General features: G+C 36.9%; 4 protein-coding genes across 7 annotated transcripts; all 4 read right to left on the reverse strand.

Moving 5' to 3' along the window:
• Nucleotides 1–356: 356 nt before the first annotated feature.
• On the reverse strand, nt 357–2,535 carry LOC104776545 (putative galacturonosyltransferase-like 8). The gene has a single exon (XM_010500642.3). It carries the CDS (start codon nt 1,798–1,800, stop codon nt 604–606), a length of 1,197 nt encoding a protein of 398 aa, XP_010498944.2. The 5' UTR covers nt 1,801–2,535; the 3' UTR covers nt 357–603.
• Nucleotides 2,536–3,923: 1,388 nt separating this feature from the next.
• Nucleotides 3,924–6,951, reverse strand: LOC104776546 (pyruvate dehydrogenase E1 component subunit alpha-2, mitochondrial). Its single transcript, XM_010500643.3, has 8 exons — nt 6,218–6,951; nt 6,055–6,134; nt 5,561–5,638; nt 4,831–4,926; nt 4,666–4,737; nt 4,510–4,563; nt 4,359–4,424; nt 3,924–4,233 (listed from the first exon to the last, which is right to left on the reverse strand). Exons 1-8 carry the CDS (start codon nt 6,906–6,908, stop codon nt 4,189–4,191), a joined length of 1,182 nt encoding a protein of 393 aa, XP_010498945.1. The 5' UTR covers nt 6,909–6,951; the 3' UTR covers nt 3,924–4,188.
• Nucleotides 6,952–7,057: 106 nt separating this feature from the next.
• Nucleotides 7,058–14,329, reverse strand: LOC104776547 (paired amphipathic helix protein Sin3-like 3). 4 transcript variants are annotated; one of them, XM_010500644.3, is made up of 22 exons: nt 14,090–14,329; nt 13,334–13,493; nt 13,047–13,233; nt 12,864–12,962; nt 12,658–12,792; nt 12,259–12,565; nt 12,027–12,157; nt 11,871–11,946; nt 11,758–11,787; nt 11,399–11,613; nt 11,151–11,305; nt 10,854–10,981; nt 10,493–10,747; nt 9,767–10,408; nt 9,573–9,664; nt 8,727–9,335; nt 8,525–8,625; nt 8,299–8,437; nt 8,056–8,208; nt 7,794–7,960; nt 7,605–7,707; nt 7,058–7,513 (listed from the first exon to the last, which is right to left on the reverse strand). In XM_010500644.3, exons 2-22 carry the CDS (start codon nt 13,471–13,473, stop codon nt 7,364–7,366), a joined length of 4,014 nt encoding a protein of 1,337 aa, XP_010498946.1. In that variant the 5' UTR covers nt 13,474–13,493; nt 14,090–14,329; the 3' UTR covers nt 7,058–7,363. The 4 variants fall into 4 exon arrangements, with proteins under 4 accessions (XP_010498946.1, XP_087364927.1, XP_087364928.1 ...); XM_087508801.1 differs by having other exon boundaries at nt 12,259–12,562; nt 14,090–14,296; XM_087508802.1 differs by having other exon boundaries at nt 13,047–13,249; nt 14,090–14,278.
• A 752-nt stretch (nt 14,330–15,081) lies between these two features.
• LOC147946734 (paired amphipathic helix protein Sin3-like 4) lies at nt 15,082–17,034 on the reverse strand. Its single transcript, XM_087508804.1, has 5 exons — nt 16,888–17,034; nt 16,021–16,173; nt 15,726–15,912; nt 15,352–15,450; nt 15,082–15,280 (listed from the first exon to the last, which is right to left on the reverse strand). The coding sequence occupies exons 2-5, from the start codon at nt 16,152–16,154 to the stop codon at nt 15,164–15,166; spliced, it is 537 nt and encodes a 178-aa protein (XP_087364930.1). The 5' UTR covers nt 16,155–16,173; nt 16,888–17,034; the 3' UTR covers nt 15,082–15,163.
• Nucleotides 17,035–17,164: the final 130 nt, after the last annotated feature.

The following is a 17,164-nucleotide window of genomic DNA, read 5'->3' on the forward strand; positions in this document are numbered from 1 at the left end:
TTTCGACAAACGATGGTGTTTGTCATGTAATGCAACTCATGGTATTGAAACGAAAACATTTATCATGATCCTTGTCTCATTGACCAGTTTTATTATCACTGCCAAGGGAGAAGAAGACTTGGTACAGATATTTAATGAATGGACGACTATAATTGCTTCTCAGAAACCAAAACAAAACTCTGATTCCCAAAATAGTCATACTCATTAATGTCACCGCAACGGCACAAACCTTGCCTTTGTCCATAACCATTTTACACATGTTTGCTACTACTTGAATGGTCTGAATGAATATTTTTATGTTCTTCGTAACTTTAACCGGTAACAAACTATCAAACTAGATTGAACACAAACCAATATGCACTTCCAAGATGAGGTTTTTATTAAGAAGACAAGATTGAAAACAAAGAGTACCAACATGACAAAAGAATTCTCAACAAAAAAAAGGGTTCTATATCTCTCTCCCCCCTCCCTCACTAAATCGTTTTTGTACACCAGAAAATCAAAGAATCACTCACCTGAACAATGGTATTTTGTAAACTCTGTAATACGACGACAGAAGATATGAAAAAAAAAAGAATGTAACTTTTTTTTGTTTTTTAACCCTCACAAGAAGCTTGAATCATCAGTCAACTCCGACAAAGAAGCAAACCCAAGCAGCAAAGACTGATCCTTAGCTCTCTCAATCTTATGCTTATACAAATCATACGGCTCCCAAAGATGATCCAACGGACAAGCCCTCTTCTCATCAAGTCTCACCCATGGTTTCCCTTTACCACTCCAATGCAACAAGCTCACAGGACCAGGATGCAGAGACCGACAGCTTCCTCGTATGTTGTCCCCTCCTAAACCATGCTGGTTCCATCTATGATCAATCGCTTCAACATTACCCGCAAAGACCAAAAGAAACGGTGGTAAAGATCCAAGGTCGTAGATTCTCTTCTTCTTCTGCAACTGCATCCACTGCTCTAGCTTCTCTCTGTAGTTCCCTTGTCTCCATCTAACAAGATCCATCACCATCACTCCCGTGTTGAAGTAGCAAGGCTTTTCACCCGAGATTAGACCCGGTAAAGCCGGGTCTGACCAGAACCCGGAAGTGAAATACTGAGTGAAGTTGGCGTGACAATACTCCGGAGCTCCGATGACCCGTGACCCGGTCAAAACCGTGTTCCAAAGCTTGGTGATATCATCGACAGTTATAACATCCGAGTCAAGATAGATGACTCGTTCCACGCTCCGATCAAGAATATCTCCGAGATAGTTCCGAGCGTAGTTCAACGGATTCTCCAAAGCTTGTCTAATCGACGAAGAGATGAGATTGATCACAGTATCCTCCCTAAAAATGTAGACTTTAAAGTTGAGCGACGGGAACGTCGACCTCACGAGTTGACTCAGAACACGAGGACTCGCCGAGTCAAACTCAGCCGCGATGAAGTGGAAGAAGACGTTCTCGGGACAAGACGCGTGGCGGAGAACGGAATGAACGGCCGCGATCGATCCACGGAGATACTCAGAGTCCAAAGTCATAGCTACGTGAACAAGCGAAGGATCATTAGAAGAAGAAGACGACACGAAGTTGTCTCTGTTCACAGAAGACGACGCACACTCCTTGCCGTTTCTGTACTCGGGAGCTTCCATGAACGGACCAAGTTTACTAAACCCATCATTAATACCTCCTCCTCCGTTACCACCACCGACGGCCGTTATCCTTCCCGGAATCAACCGTATTCCAACGGCGAACGGTAACAGAACAATCAAACAGAACACCGTCAAGAACGCGTTTAAAGAAAAACGCGTCGGCATTATTACTAAAGAAACGCGTTTTTGAAATCAAAGAAAAGATTGAAGCTTTTATATCATATAGGGCTAATGATATAGCATTGTGCTTGCAAGAGATGAATAAGTAAAGATTTCCCAAAGAATGTTCCTTTTTGAAGTTTTGTCTCTCTCCACAGAGATGGAGAGATAAGGAAAGAGGAAGACGAAGAAGAAGAAGAAGAAAGATTGGTTTTTATATTTTTGCCATAAAACTTTGGATTCTTGAGATGATTTTGTTTTCCTGATTAGGGAGATTACGAAACACGCGCGTAATTAAAACTTAAAAGCGAGTGAGACGGCTTATTAACTAACTAATTTAAGGCTTAGTCGTTAAGGGAAACTTTTGTAAAGAGCAAATCCCTAAAACCTACTGTCATTACCTGTAGTTAACAAAAAGGTTTAATTACAAAGATTTTAGGTGAGTTTAAAAGAGGGATTAAGTTCGTCTGTGGTGAAGGATTAAAATTTATAAGTAATGAAAGGTTGGTTTTGGAACTTGTCTTGACCCATTAAGACGGTGCCAGCTGTGGAGGAAGGTCGAGGGATACAGCTGGATGATTCGCTTTTTTTTTTTTTGTTGTTGGTTTGATTGGACGGTTGAGATTTAAGTTTGTGACTAACTCAACTTGTCACGTGCTCTGCACACCTATATTTTGCTTCTATAATGTTTTTCATGTAATAATAGTATTAGGGAGGTATTTGGGAAATATCAGAAATTGTTTGCTATTTAATGTTTGACAGTGAATAAAGAATATATATATTTTTTTTTGTATAAAAAGATATTAGAGATTTTCGTACTGGCAAGCATAAGCATTAAGCAATATATACCCCAGGAAAAATATTTCACGGGAATGTTTTTTTTGGAAAGAAAATAAAATATTATCCTTTTTGCTTTATATAATTCTAAAAATATCAGATTATTTTTTTAGTACAGGCAAGCAAGGTATAAATTAAAGTTCTTTAGAAAATATTTTCCTAAAGAATGTTTATGGTATGGGGACGAAAACAAAAAGAAATAATTCCTTTTACATGAGAAAACGTTGAGAGTAAAAGCACTGGATTTTGTACAACCAAACAAGGAAACTATAGATTCACTCACATGTCACATTCGTTTAACAATGGATTTATTAGCTTAGTGATAGAAAACATTGCAAACAGTACAATTCACTATCAATTTTTTTAACTATAGTTTTATCAATATGGTGGTTTCATGCGTTTCACCGGCGAAGTAAGACTCGTGACTATCATTATTCATTCATAATTTTTTTTTTTCATTAGTGATATCTAAATATATATTTAGTTGTCGGCATAGGGATGGATATATTAAACTGAACTTTGTTGTTCTCTTGTTAGTAGAGTATATAATATTGGGCTGTTGGTAGCGACTACCGAGCCAATATTAATTGGAATATTCCCGTTGGGTAGTGCAGCTCATGCTCAGACCGACGTAACATATCATATAAAATAATACCAATTTATATATATTCACTTTCTTTGATGCGATGTGTTAATGTATATTATGGACTTTTTCTCTGAGATGAGAAGAGAACACGATTAAGATCTCCGTTGATCATATTTGATTTGGATATATTATAATTATGTAGAATATTCGTGAATGGTTAGACACTGAAACACTACAAACTTGTCAAACTAATTATTGTCAGCTTAAAATCAGCAAGGTTCGGTTTCTAATTGGCCTATGTATGGAGAGAGAACCAAATGTTTGGTTAACTAAGGAAAAAAAGGAAATCTAAACTTATTAGTTATATTAAGAAAATTATGTATATGATTAAATTTTAAAAGAGTGGTGTGAGTGGCGTCATAAGAGTTTTTTACCTATTCAATAGGATTTGGTGTGTAATTGTGGGGGATGAGAAAGGGACTCTTGTAGAGTAGAAGCAAAGATTAGGTGGTGGGGACTTAACTATTCATGTGGTTTTATTGGTACCGACGCTCAAGTTGGTTCTTTCTTGCCTCTTTTTTATTTTATTTATTTGGTAGTAGTAGTGTATAATAAGTTTTTAATTGTGTCACTTGTGTCCGATAACGAATTTAACACGGTCTCTTTGCTGATTTTGTTTGTACTCACATGTCCACATGTGATGATCTTCTACTTAACTGCTCTCTTATCTTATTTCTCCATCTTTTTCTCACAGAGAGTGAATGATGTCTTGCTTGGTGTCAATAACAATGTTGGAGTGTGTGTGGGAAACAAGAGTTGGCAAACTGAAGCAATGGCTTTTGCACTTGCAATTGAAAAATTAAAAAGAAAACAAAACCAGGAATATTTTGGTAGCAAGTTAAAAAAAAAAGATTTGTGTAGCTCTTGCCTTCAAACTTATTGAACCATCGTCTTCTCATGCCGAGCTAGATTTATGGAAGTGTTACTTTGAGATCTTTTCGGTCTGCTCCAAACGACTGCAAATTGCAATGGAGAAAGATGCGTAAATCTCTAGACTCATCTTATTACGAAATATGCAAAGAACTACAATATCACAAGGTTTACATAATAATAAAGGACTAAAGAGTGGGAGATATAGTACCTCAACTCCGCAGTCTTTCACGTACATGTTTGTGAATAGCTCAGATGAGTCTGGTACCGGGCTCTCCTGAAACAATTAAACAGGAAGGAATTAGTAAAAGCCTTGTTATAGATAAACAAAGACAGAGTTAGAAACAAGTGAGGTCCACTACCTTGGCTTGAGCTACGGCATCATCTACTTCTTTCCTTATCTCTTTCTCCATGTCCTTTAAATTCAAGATAATATTGTCATTTCCATAACCAAATGATGATTGTATTTTTATGTATCAATTTTCAAGCATCTGTCTAGAGATTAGAGAACAATGTACCTTTAGCTCTTTTTCGGTAGCTATGTCATGAGATAAGAGCAACTTTCGCACCCTTTCAATTGGATCACGCACCTAAAGGTAACACCAATGACATATGTACAGATTAAAAAGTTTCAAACTGAAAATGGTAGGAGCAGTAGTCTTACAAATGAACAACGAACTAACCTGTCTCACACCGGAAATTTCATCACGAGTACGGTAGGTGCTTCCTGGGTCAGACATAGAGTGACCGTGGTATCTGTAGGTGTCCATCTCAAGGATCTGCCAAAATAATGACAATGGTATGTTGGTCATATCACTAGGCAGAGAATGGTTTATAATAATCCAATACATGTCAACGCTATGTGATTAAATTCACACAATCCAAAATGCTTGTCCCATATGTGTTGGTGACAAAAATGCAATAAAGGAAAATTGGTTAAGCTAAAGTCAACATGTATAATTTCACTTCATAACATAAGTACACACCAAAAACTCCGAGAGGGATATTAGTGACAACTCGTACTTTAGATTAGATATACTAGGAGATTGTCAATAACGGCCTGTCACGCTCTCACGAAATCAGCAAATAAGTTTCTCAAAAAAAAAGGGACTTGTAAAGTCTTGATTTCTCCAAACAATTTACTCAAATAAACATTGTTCAATCCGAAATCCACGCTAAGAACAAGCAGTTGAAGTTATCAGCAAATCATTCTCCCCACTCAAAGTAGCATCACAAATGCAATCAAAATGATTCTATGAATTCTTAATTTACATAAAATACTCAGAGAGTCATACTGATTAGGTTCGATTTCAAAGAAACAATAGAATCATCTAATAATAATGCAAACAAAGAAAAGAAGACTACAAAAAGCTGTAATACTTGTTGACATTTAAAAGTATTGTGTAAACTCACAATGGGTCCATTCTTGAGCGCATGCTCCTTAGCAAACTTACACGCCTGTTTCACAGCTAGTGCATCCATACCATCCACCTATAGCACAAAGCAGAGAATGATCACAAGCTAGCTTTACGAAAACACTCTCACCAATCATTAAAACAAAGGATACAATTCTACTGGTTAAAGTAAATAAAACACTGATACAACATCTATCAAACAACAAAGATAGAGACTTTGAAGACTGCCATTGGTAGTTCTCATAAAGTTACCGTCAATCACTTCCTAACACATAGCGGTGAAGCTTTGACCATTCTCATTCAATTTGTGTCTAAACCCCTATCCTCACTACCTAATTGTTCCATTGTCAACCGGCGATCTAAAAACCATATATATAAATTAAAAGGGCACTATAACTATATACCAAGAATTGAAGGAGACAATCAACTATAATCAAAGCAAAAACATTATAACGCTCATGATCATCATGAAAATAGACAATCCACTCTCACCTTCAAGCCAGGAACATAATCTCCACGCTTGAAATAAGCCGGAGACTTAGCTGACCTCCACGTAGCCGTTCCCATTCCATCTAAACATCAAACCATCCAAATCAACAAAAAATCACTCAAAACTCAATCAAAACAAACAAAACTAACCAAAAAAAACACTCACAATGGTTATTCTCGCAAACAAGAATCGCAGGCAAATCCCACAGAGCCGCAATATTCAAAGCCTCAAACAACTGTCCTTGGTTGGCAGCACCATCACCATACAAGACAAAAGTCACAGCCTCATCCTTCTTATACTTCTGAGCAAAAGCCAAACCACATCCCAAAGGAATCTGAGCACCAACGATCCCATGCCCACCGTAAAAGGAAGCATCTTTCTTATAGAAATGCATAGATCCTCCTTTACCATGAGAGCAACCAGTTTTTCTCCCCATAAGCTCTGAGAAGGCATCAACAAGCTTCCCACCACGACCTATGAAAGTACAATGATCTCTATACGATGTGATGATCGCGTCTTTTTTGGTAATCGCCGCTTCCATCCCCACCGCTAAAGCCTCTTGACCATCGTACAAATGGCAGAACCCACGGATCAGCTTGGCCTTGTATAGAGAATCTGCTGCGATCTCCATCCTCCTCATCCGAGCCATGTCGCGGAAGAAAGCTAGGATCTCCTCCGATGAAGTCTCGACGGAGCGTGACGGCGACTCACATAGATGGGAAGTGAAAGGGACGGCGGTCTCGATTGTGATCGGTGATGTGTCTGTGGAAACATGGCGGCGAATGGGAGAGTGTAAGGCGGTGATCGCCGGCTTCAGGAAAGTGTTGGATCGTGAAGAGAGTCGTGATATCGCCATCGCAGGAGCTCTCTCTGTGATTTGCTTTAGGAAAAAATCGAATCTTTGTTGAAGTTTTAGGGAATGTTATAACAGTGCGAAGGGTCGTCTATAGAAAAGGTCAAACCTTTTATGGTCATTTTGACTCATTTCTCAAATAACATACAAAATAAAATAAAAATTGAGACTTTTATTAAATGTTACAAGTTTATAACAACATCATCAAACAACAAAACTTTACAACAACAGTGAGTGAAAGAGACAAGCTTTACACATGTAGCAAAGATTTGTCTATCAGACAACAAAGAGCCAAGTTCTCTGTTGTAAATTTGGCTCTATCTGGTGAAATCAACAAATGGAGAATTGCCTCTTTTTTTTTTCCTTTCCTGGATTTGTTTTGTCTTTGTTAGGTTGGGAGAATGAACATTGTTGAGTTGCTTTTGGGTATCTTTGTGTATCCCTTTTCTTCCAGATTGTTACAGGCTGGTCACAAGTCTATGGTATCTTTGTAACCTCTTTTGCCTAATCAAACAACAATTGGAAATGGAATCCTGATTCTGGCTCAATGCTTTTCTTCTCTTTTTAACTCGCACCAATAAATCTTCTGTTTCCAATACATAAGAGACCTGCAGGAGAGATTTCGGAAACGCGCTATCAAATGCTGGTCTTTCATGAAAACTAGTAAAAACAAAAAGGGAAGGAAGATAAAAGTGGTACCTTTGAAGAACTGCAAGCTATCTTACACTCCAACCCATTTTTAATCTTAACTCCATCTGTGCTGTATAGCTGTTCATCTTCACCACCAATTTTGCGTTTATTCCTGGAGAAGACATTGCATCTGATGAGTGTGACCCACTAGGTTTCAGAGATCAAGGGATAGTCATTTGTTAATGTTGTAACAGTTACCTATTTAAATAGATTCTGTGATTTTCCCTTGCATTCCATTGTATGGAGAGGAAATCATTGTGGAGATATGCTGCAAAGGTCGGGTCAATGGATACAGATGTCACATCGGGCTTATCAAGACCGTTGCACATAAGCTGAATAGAGAGTTTGGCTGGGGTTGGTAATTTCTGCATACACATGAAGTTATGGAGTCCAAATGCTTGATTAGCAGTGCATTGGCAGAGAGTATAAGTAGTTTATGTAAGATGGAGCAAAAGCTTACACATTCAATACGGTAAATATTCTCATCGGGGAGGAGGACACGGGCATTGTCGTAATAAACAGCATCAAAAATCGTTTCAGGCTTTCTGGATTTCTCATATGCATAAAGCTGGAGAAGTTTGTTGTCCATCTCATCAGCTGCTACTCCTTGGAGCTGAAGAATGACCACACTTAGGTTAGTTAAAAACATATAAAGATAGAGAGGCGATTACATAGAGAAATAACCAAAGACACAAAAACTCACATGCTTGATGAATTTATGGATCAGTTTGTCCAATGTAAAGAGAACGTAAGACTGAGTCCCTATTATGGCTCGGCAGTCATCTTCAAACTTTGCATTTTCAGATGTACCATCGAGTAAGTTGTAGAGAGCAGTCATGAATCTGTTCCACGTAAAACAAATTTATAAGCACGAACAAAAATCAATGCCAACAACAAAAACAATCTCTGCCATTAAAGCAAAATTTCACCTGGCATAGGAATCGGTAGGATTTTTGGTATTTGAGGTCCTCCACTTTCCGTCCGGGGATGATGAGTTAACTTTTGCTGATAGAATTCTCTCATACAACATCTGTTATGAGTAATTGCCTAACATTAGCTAGTGAAAACTATTTGTACTTTAGGTGATAATGTTTCTTTTCAAACTGTGTATGATTGATTCTTGGTTCTTACCCGGTGAAGCCTGAAAAGCACGTAAAACGAATCATTCCCATAGAAGACTTGGGAGTTCTTCAGAGTCTCTTCGTCGTGCAAAGCTAAAGCTGAAGGGACATACTTTGCTAAGGGCTTTACATGCAGAAGGAATCGTGCTGAAAAGGGTAAAGCAGATCCTTCTTCTTCAGCATCTTGTGCATCAGCCATACCTTCAGCCTCGCCTTCACTTTCTCCCTTGTTATTGGGATCCATATCATCCTCCGGATCTTCACCACCACCAGACTCCGTTCCAGAAACCTCACCGTTCTCATATGCATTTCTGCTGTCCTCTGATGATCTTGCAGCGTTTTCATCACCTTCAGGATCATTCTCAGCCCCTGTCTCCAGACAACTTGGTTCATCTTCTCTAATTCTCTCTCGGCTTAAGTTATTACCAGCGTTATCATTGGCCTTGCTTGTGGCCTCCAAACCAGTTTTTGCATAAACTGCAAAATTATCTTCCTCAAAGTCTCCATTAGGAGATAGTTCACCTTCTTCTCTTTCAACTTTGGATTTCCCCGCTAACTCTTGGTGATTACTTGTTATTTCTACTGAGATCCCATTTGTCAATACTTTCTTGTTACCGACCTGTGAGACATATAGTATATATTAGTACTACCTCTTGGTAAACACAGGACGAAGCGTGTTAACTTAAAATTTTATACCTGTTTCATATCAACTACCTAAGCAAAAATGTAAACAATGGAGGACACTGTTCCAGATCAACAAAAACCGTTCACAAATTATAAATGATCATCTACTTAAACCGTCTCAGATCAAGATCTATAAGATGATGGAGCCAAAAATGTTTTCATGCAACTATACCTCTACTTTTGGCCCATTTCCATCATTCATCTTCAACTCCACCTCTATTCCACGGGTCATACCACTAGGCTTTAGATTGTTATTACAATGTCCTGACAGAGTAAGAGGAAATTATTAATCAACTGGACAAAGAAAATGAAAATTCACTGTATCAATTTTCAAGAGAACTTGTAAGCAAGATTTCAAAGTGTTACCAGCCATGTGTACTATACTGCTTCCTCCATTACTTTGGTCCAATAATCCATCCACACATAGAGCAGTTGAATCGTGTACACATTCAATAGAAACGGCTTTGCTTTCAGGCCTTTCATCAGGTGTAGCTACATTCTTCTCCATTTTCTCATACTGAGCAGTCTCACATAAGACATCTGAGGTCCTACCAGCTGTGCTATCCCTATCTGGATTACTGCTTTGCCCCAAATGATTACGTTCATTGATTTTTCGAGATGCCTTCGAGCGTTTAGAGTCAGCAATGCTAGTGCACTTCTGAGGACTTCCCTCACTCTCTCCAGCACTTGCACAACCACTTTTTACATTATGATTTGTGGACTTGACAACGTCTTCTTGGTCTTCAGCACCTTGAGGGCGAGAAGGAACACCAAATATCTGTTCCACGAAAGTTGTCCAAATCTTCATTACCTTTTCTAACTGTTCGGTAGAGCACATTTCTGCACATGAATACTTGATCAGCTGGTAAAGATCTTCATGAAGATCAGAATCTGGATAATCAAACTCCAAATTTGGGGAAATGGATAGTCTATTTCCGGCTGCAAGTGCGAGAAGTGAATCATCCTCTCGCTTCTTTTCAGTAGTCTCTTTTATCTCTGCCAACAATGCTGTAGAAAATAGAGTACACAAAGTCATTTCATAGCGTGATATAAAGAATAATGTGTGTACAGTAATATATGTTATGGACATACCTTTCATGCTCAGATTCTTTGAATCCTGCTGTTTGAAGTAGAAACTTCGATGATCAAGCGACTTGTAATAGTTCTTAGCATATATATCAGCCCAGACTTTGTCAAAATCCGAACGACACCTTACCCACTCTTCTTGCTTCTGTTTCAAACGTGTTAGGATAACAGGTAAAGCTAGAGACACGTTCTTCCTTAACACATCCATCACATCTAGCCCGTGATCACCATATAACCGTTCTATACATCTTATGTTTAGAGCTACAAAAGACAGTAACAAAGCAGTCCATCATAAATAAATAAAAAACACAGCTCAGCTACTAACTAACATCCATGCTGCTTTCTGTTTTACACCAGCTTATATTACCTGTGAGGTGATCCTCGACACGGATGGGGCTGTTGGTTTTCAGTTCGTTACTGTTAATCTTTGCCAATACTTCTTCCACATGCTTCGTAGTTGAATTCACCGATTCTAATAGCATGTCAAGTTCAAACCTAAAGCAAAAGAGAGAAATATATTCACACAAATACCAAAAATAATTACTCATAATTTGACCCAAAAATTGGCTCATAATAACAGGACAGTAAACCATAGTTTATGAAAAGTATGAAATACAGGGTTCCCTATCCGTTACTGTCCACCATTAGAAGTAAATGAACCAACCTGTCATCCTCACATTTGAAGAGGCTCTCTTCATACTGGTTCTTACGCATGTGGCTAAATGAATAATCTTCGCTTCCTGATGTGACGGAGACCCAGTGATCATTAAGAACCAGTTTACCAAGCTCTGTCTTCTGGCTTGCAATGGAAATTGGGTACTGCAGAAACCAAAATATCTTACATTAGACTAATGAAACCAAAGATGATACGAAGAAAAGCAGATCCACACATGACAAGATGCAGCCACATACATTTTTTGGAAGTAACCGATAACTAGGAGTGCATTGTTCACAATTGGAGAGATCTAGTTCACTGATCGGCTTTGCCCATTTCTGACTTGCTGCTGCTTTTTCAAGCCTCTCCTTCTCATGATCTTTGTCTCTAAACCCTTCATCTCTCTTATGTTCTTGGTCTCTATCATTGTCCAGTGAAGGTTGAGGATATTTGCCTTCACTCCACAAGGACTCTGCAATATAGTTATGAATGGGTTTGTTTCATTTTCAGCACTAGAAATAGATATATCTGGAAAGAAGATCAGACATAATAGTGGAGTTGTGTAGTTCACTCAGCATCAGATTCATGTAACCTTGCAAAAGATAAGTAGACTTACTCTTAGTCAGGATACCAGAAAGCAGTCCTTCTGCAAGAAGATTGAAAAGGTTAAGTATCTGTCTTCTGATCTGAAATCAAAGAATGCGTAGGCCGAGAAAATTTCGTAGTTACCATTCTTTTCACAATGCATCAAAAACTCTATAAAGGAATCCATGAGGTCAGGATATACTCCAATTAAATTTCCTACCTGATACAAGCACAAATGTTCATGAATCATTGCAAACAAATGTCACAGTGAAAATTCAAGGAAGTGATATATGCATATACCAAAGATTGCAATTCTGGTCGGCTGATTATTTCTTTTGAGAAGAGATTAAGACAACGTAAGAACTCCTGGTACTCTGAGGCATTAAGCTTTTCCCTTACTCTATCGACAATAGCTAGATCCTGACCATAACCTGACGTCACACAAGACAACTTTAAGTACTCACGTAATAGCTAACAACAAATTCACTCCTTGTCATCTTTCAAAATAAGTTGTCATAAAACGAGAACTCACTTTTCATGGCACCATTTTCATCATAAGTAGATGAACTAGGAACCGCTCCAGAAATTTTCTTTCCTTCCCTGACTTGATTCGAAATTTCAGCAGAATCATCACCTCTAATATACACTTTTTGCTTGTTGTTGAGAAACTGCACTTTTTTGCTATCAGGTTGGAAATCTCTGGCATCCCTATGCTCAGTTTCTTTGTTATAACCTCTCACGTATTCTTTATTTTCCTTCTTCACAGGTCTCTCCCGTTCCAGGTCAACATGTTCAGTACTATAGTCATGGTCAGGATGTGGAGTAATGATCCGGTCCTTCTACAACAAAGCCACAAACAAATGATGTTCAATATAATATTAGACATATAGAAACATTGTATTTCTCGGAAAATAGATGTCTGGAGAAGAACCTTATCAGGAAGAGAAGTCCCTCTGTCACGAACTGAAGTTTTAACAGTTTGAATAGAGGCTGTTGCTGAAGTATCAGGTAGAAAATGAGTAAACTCGACAAGTAAATCCGTATGATCCCGAAATAGGATCGCAACCTGAGATAGACGTGTAAAAACTAAGTAACGAATAGCAAAAAAGATACACATAAAAGTATCAATGAGCGTACCTCCTGGTAGACTTCAGTAATGGACTTGCTATCCTTTCTGTACAAGTTTAAAATGTCTAAAAATGATTTGTATACACGATCATCGCCCTGAAACCTTGCCTGCAAATGATTACGATTTCTAAGAGAGTAGGAAAAAGCAGTAATGTTCCATGGGAAGTTTATCACATAAAACAGATCTACTACCTTAATCTTGTTCACAAAACTAATTGCTTCCTCAAACTCAACGCGTTTCTTCAGTGGAGGTGGTCCATCTTCGGGTTGAAGTGTGATCTCAAAACCCTTTGGTAAGAAGGTATTGAAACCCAAAATCAATTCTTGGTGCCCTTTAAAAAGTTCTTTAACCCTTGTTATGACACCAGCTGTATCCACTCTACAAAAGAATAACACTAATTCGGCAATCAGTACCATCCTAACAAGTTTTAAAAACTAAGCATAACAAAGAGAGAAAAGAAAAAAAAAAAAGACTATACCTTTGAGATTTAAAGTTCTTCATGACCTCGAGAAACTCGTCATATTTGTCACGTTGATCCTGAAATTTATCCTTGACAGCTTTGAGGTATGCAAGCGCATCATTAGTAGTAAGCTTCTGTGCACTTCCTCCTCCAACCATGGTTTAAAGCTGAACAAAAGCTTCATTACCATCAAACACAGATCAAATTAAAGTCAGTCAACATCTCAAAAAGAAGACTTAACAACGGTTCTCAAAAAAAAAAAAAAATGATTGAATGAATCCTTGAACAAACCCTAAAACCCATGTGCTCACATACGCTCATTATTATTTGGTCTTTCAAAGTCTTTACAAAAAACTAAATCAGATGAAAAATTTAGCATATGAGAGATTAAGAGACACAATAAGCTAAAACACTTCTCCTGAGGACAGAACAAAGAAAGGTCTTTAAATTTGGGGAGATTCACGTGAATTTGGTCTCTCACTCTCTTCATCCACAAATCACATCCTAAATAACACTCGAAATCAAATTGAAACTTGAATTCATCTCAAACAAGGCAGTAGCTGCAGATCTAGCAACTACAAAAGAAAAAGATAAAAAGAAAACAAAAAATACCAAAACGGACCAGAAGAATTCGATCTTAACTTAACCCTCAGATTATTTCACTTTCACTTGACGATTATTAAAATTGTAATGCCCCCCCCCCCCCCCCCCCCCCCAAAAAAAAAATGGAAATAGAAAGGGATAAAAAAGCGAAACACGAAGATCATCGTTTACCGAAGAAGAAGAAGAAGAAGAAGAAGTCTAGAAGAAGAAGAAGAAGAAGCTTCCTCCTCCTTATTTACTAATCCCACGAAACAGCTGAGAAGACAAAAGCTATTCAACAATTTTCAGACACAGGACTCACTGAGCAATACGAGTTTTTATGTTTTTATTGAAGGAAAGAAAGATTTGAGACTTTTTCTTAAAAGGTCTTCTTCTTCTTCTTCTTAAGTTAAATTAAATAATTTAAATTACATTTTCTTTCTCGTTCGCTATATTTTTTTATTCTTTGTTAAAAAAAAAAAATCCTTTTCTTTTTAATGTTTATTAAAGTTTGTATTTTCCTGTTTATTATATTACTTTCATTGTTATTTTTTTTTTTTGGTTATATGATTTTTGGGGAGTTATAATTTATCTTCTCCTTCTTGGAATTTTTTTAACCTCATTAGTTATGTCATGTGCAAAATAAATTATTAAAATTTGTTGGAAATGATTTGTAACTTAATGTTTTAAATGATTACGAGTATTAAAACGATTTTTTCCCTAAGTAATTTAGTTTATATAAAATTCTTTAAAATTATAAATGTTTAGGGATGAACAAAAAAAATGTAACCAAAATTTTTAATTTAAATGGATATGTTTGGCTAGCATTTACTAACAGAAGAATGGTTTAACTCTAACTTGTCTAGAAAGCAGAAACCGTAAAAATCGAACATATTGTTAACCTTTCAAATTCAAATTGAATATTTTTCTATAGGCATAATGATTTTTCGGTAGACCCGAAAACTTTGTTTTTTTTTGTTCGTAGACTAATTCCGATCAAACTTATCTTTGTATTGCTGCTGGGTTGATAGGCGTAAAACAACCCCATAGTCAATTCAATTCATAGGTAAGCATGGAAATAACTCAATGATGGTACGTAATTTAGAATTCTTTTTTTTTTTTGGTCAGGACGTAAATTAGAATTCTGATACTGACTAAAATTATTTCTAGGGAAAAGAAAGCTGCAAATAAATCATTAGTAAAAAACCATTTAGTATTTATTATCTCTAACTTATAAAAAAACTACTTGTATGTGAAATCTCTCTATCACCACGAATTTGGGCTTGTAACAGAACTAGACGAGTCACTTTCTGATTTAGCATCAGGCATAAAATGAGTAAACTCCGCAAGCAAATCCTTATGATCCCGAAATAAGATAGAAACCTGAGATCAAAGTATAAAAACTAAGTAAAAATATTAGCAATAAGTATATAAATCAATGAGCCTATAGCTACCTCATAGTAGACCTCGGTCATGGACTTTTCCTCCTTTCTGTAGCGGTTCATAATGTCTATAAATGATTTGTATGAACGATCATTGCCTTGAAACCTCCTCTACAAATGAAATGAGAATATTAATACAAGGAGCGTAGGAAAGGGATCAAAATCAGCAAGAGAGTTTTAGCACATCAGATATTTTTTTTTTTTTTTTTTTTTGATAACTCAGGAGTGATCCTAAAGGTTTCCTAGGTCCAAAGACTAATCTCCTGGGGCCGAGAGAAACCATGTTAAAATTCGAACCCCCATGGCCAATGCTACTCGAATCCAGATGGCGTGACTTTTATCCCTTTACCACTGAACGCAGGTGGCACATCAGATATCATCTTTACCTTAATCTTGTTAACAAATTTAATAGCGTCCATAAAATCAACGGATTTCTTCGGTGGATACTGTCCATCCTCGGGTTCGAGTGTCATCTTAAAACCTTTTGGCATGAAGGTATTGAAACCCACTAGTAACTCTTGGTGTCCTTTGAAGAGTTCTTTTATCCTTAATATGACACCTAAAAAATCCACTCTACAATGGAAGAAAAAAAAAACACAATTAGGCAATATCAGTTCTTAATTTTATCCGAACCAAGGCCCAAACCAAAACATATTAAAAAGTAGAGTGAACTATATGAACCTCCGGTCACTATAATCCGTCAGGATCTCAAGAAACTCGGTATATTTTTCACGTTGATACCGAAATTTATACTTCACGGTTTTAAGGTATGCAAGCGCGCTACCTGAAGGTGGCTTGCTTTCACCTCCAACCATGGCTTGAAGTTGAATAGAGCTTCATTGTCCAAAGAGAGAGAGAGGTAACCAAAAGAAAGGTGGAACATTATAATAAGCATCAAACTGAATCATTCAAAGTCGTCTTTTAACATCTCAAAAGAGTAACGTTTCTTTAAGGATTGGGTCCTTAAACAAACCCACCAAAGTCCTAAGAACAAAACAATTAATGATCCCCATAATCAATAACCACACCATTTCACTCGAGGAAAAATTTGGCATTCAAACTGATGGGATAAAGAGATAAATAAGCTTACACTTCTCATAAGCCATAATAAGCGAGTTATCAAAAACTAATATATTCTCTAAGGACCACATGAAGCAGAAAACTACACATGTGAAGCAATCAATTCAAACAGAGCAAACCAATCAACAATGGATTACTAGATATGTCATAATCTCATCCTCAAACCAAAAAAAAAAAAAAAAAAACTATGGGATTTAGATAATTTTTTTGGGAAGAAATTAAACCAAATCAATATAAAATTTGAGGGGTTCAAGTTGATTAAACTTCACCACTCGATTTTGATGATTCATCAGATAATAATAAAAAAAAATTATTCATCGAACTCAAAGTGCGAAATCATCCCACGAAGACAAAACAAGCAACTACAAAAGCATTATTGAACCAGAGAATTTCATAAAAACTTGTAGTGGACGTAACGAAAACTACACAAAAAAAGAAGATCACATGTGTTATGTGTATATAGTTTACCAAGTTTCGAAGACGAATGAAGAAGGCTTCACACAATCACGATCACGAAGCAGGAGAGACGATCTTCTAGATAATATCTCTCGATGTTGTAGTATATCCTTTTAAATAGGGTTTTGTTTTCTGAATTATGCGATTCCACAATTACGTAAGATTATTTTTTATTTATTTTTCATTTATCTTTTCCTCGGGCGGATTTTAATTAATCATGGTTTAAAATAACAAACTAACATAAAAAGTACATTTTTAAGGTTTGATATTTTCATATATTTTTTCAACG

Source organism: Camelina sativa, chromosome 3 (genome assembly GCF_030686135.1).
Source record: "Camelina sativa cultivar CO46 ecotype springtype chromosome 3, ASM3068613v1".
NCBI lineage: Eukaryota > Viridiplantae > Streptophyta > Magnoliopsida > Brassicales > Brassicaceae > Camelina > Camelina sativa.

Bases quoted from the DNA above. Each gene is read 5' to 3' on its own strand.
- LOC104776545 (XM_010500642.3), bottom strand. From the start codon at position 1,800: ATGCCGACGCGTTTTTCTTTAAACGCGTTCTTGACGGTGTTCTGTTTG.
- LOC104776547 (XM_010500644.3), bottom strand. From the start codon at position 13,473: ATGGTTGGAGGAGGAAGTGCACAGAAGCTTACTACTAATGATGCGCTT. The intron at 10,748-10,853 runs GTAATATAAGCT...TGTCTTTTGTAG, and splicing joins TGTCGAGGATCACCTCACAG to CTCTAAACATAAGATGTATA. The intron at 9,665-9,766 runs GTAACACTTTGA...TTACTCTGTCAG, and splicing joins CAGTATAGTACACATGGCTG to GACATTGTAATAACAATCTA.
- LOC147946734 (XM_087508804.1), bottom strand. From the start codon at position 16,154: ATGGTTGGAGGTGAAAGCAAGCCACCTTCAGGTAGCGCGCTTGCATAC. The intron at 15,451-15,725 runs GTAAAGATGATA...TTTCATTTGTAG, and splicing joins AATTTGTTAACAAGATTAAG to AGGAGGTTTCAAGGCAATGA. The intron at 15,281-15,351 runs GTAGCTATAGGC...CTTTGATCTCAG, and splicing joins TGACCGAGGTCTACTATGAG to GTTTCTATCTTATTTCGGGA.
- LOC104776546 (XM_010500643.3), bottom strand. From the start codon at position 6,908: ATGGCGATATCACGACTCTCTTCACGATCCAACACTTTCCTGAAGCCG. The intron at 4,927-5,560 runs GTGAGTTTACAC...TTATTTTGGCAG, and splicing joins CGCTCAAGAATGGACCCATT to ATCCTTGAGATGGACACCTA. The intron at 4,564-4,665 runs GTACATTGTTCT...TTGAATTTAAAG, and splicing joins CTACCGAAAAAGAGCTAAAG to GACATGGAGAAAGAGATAAG.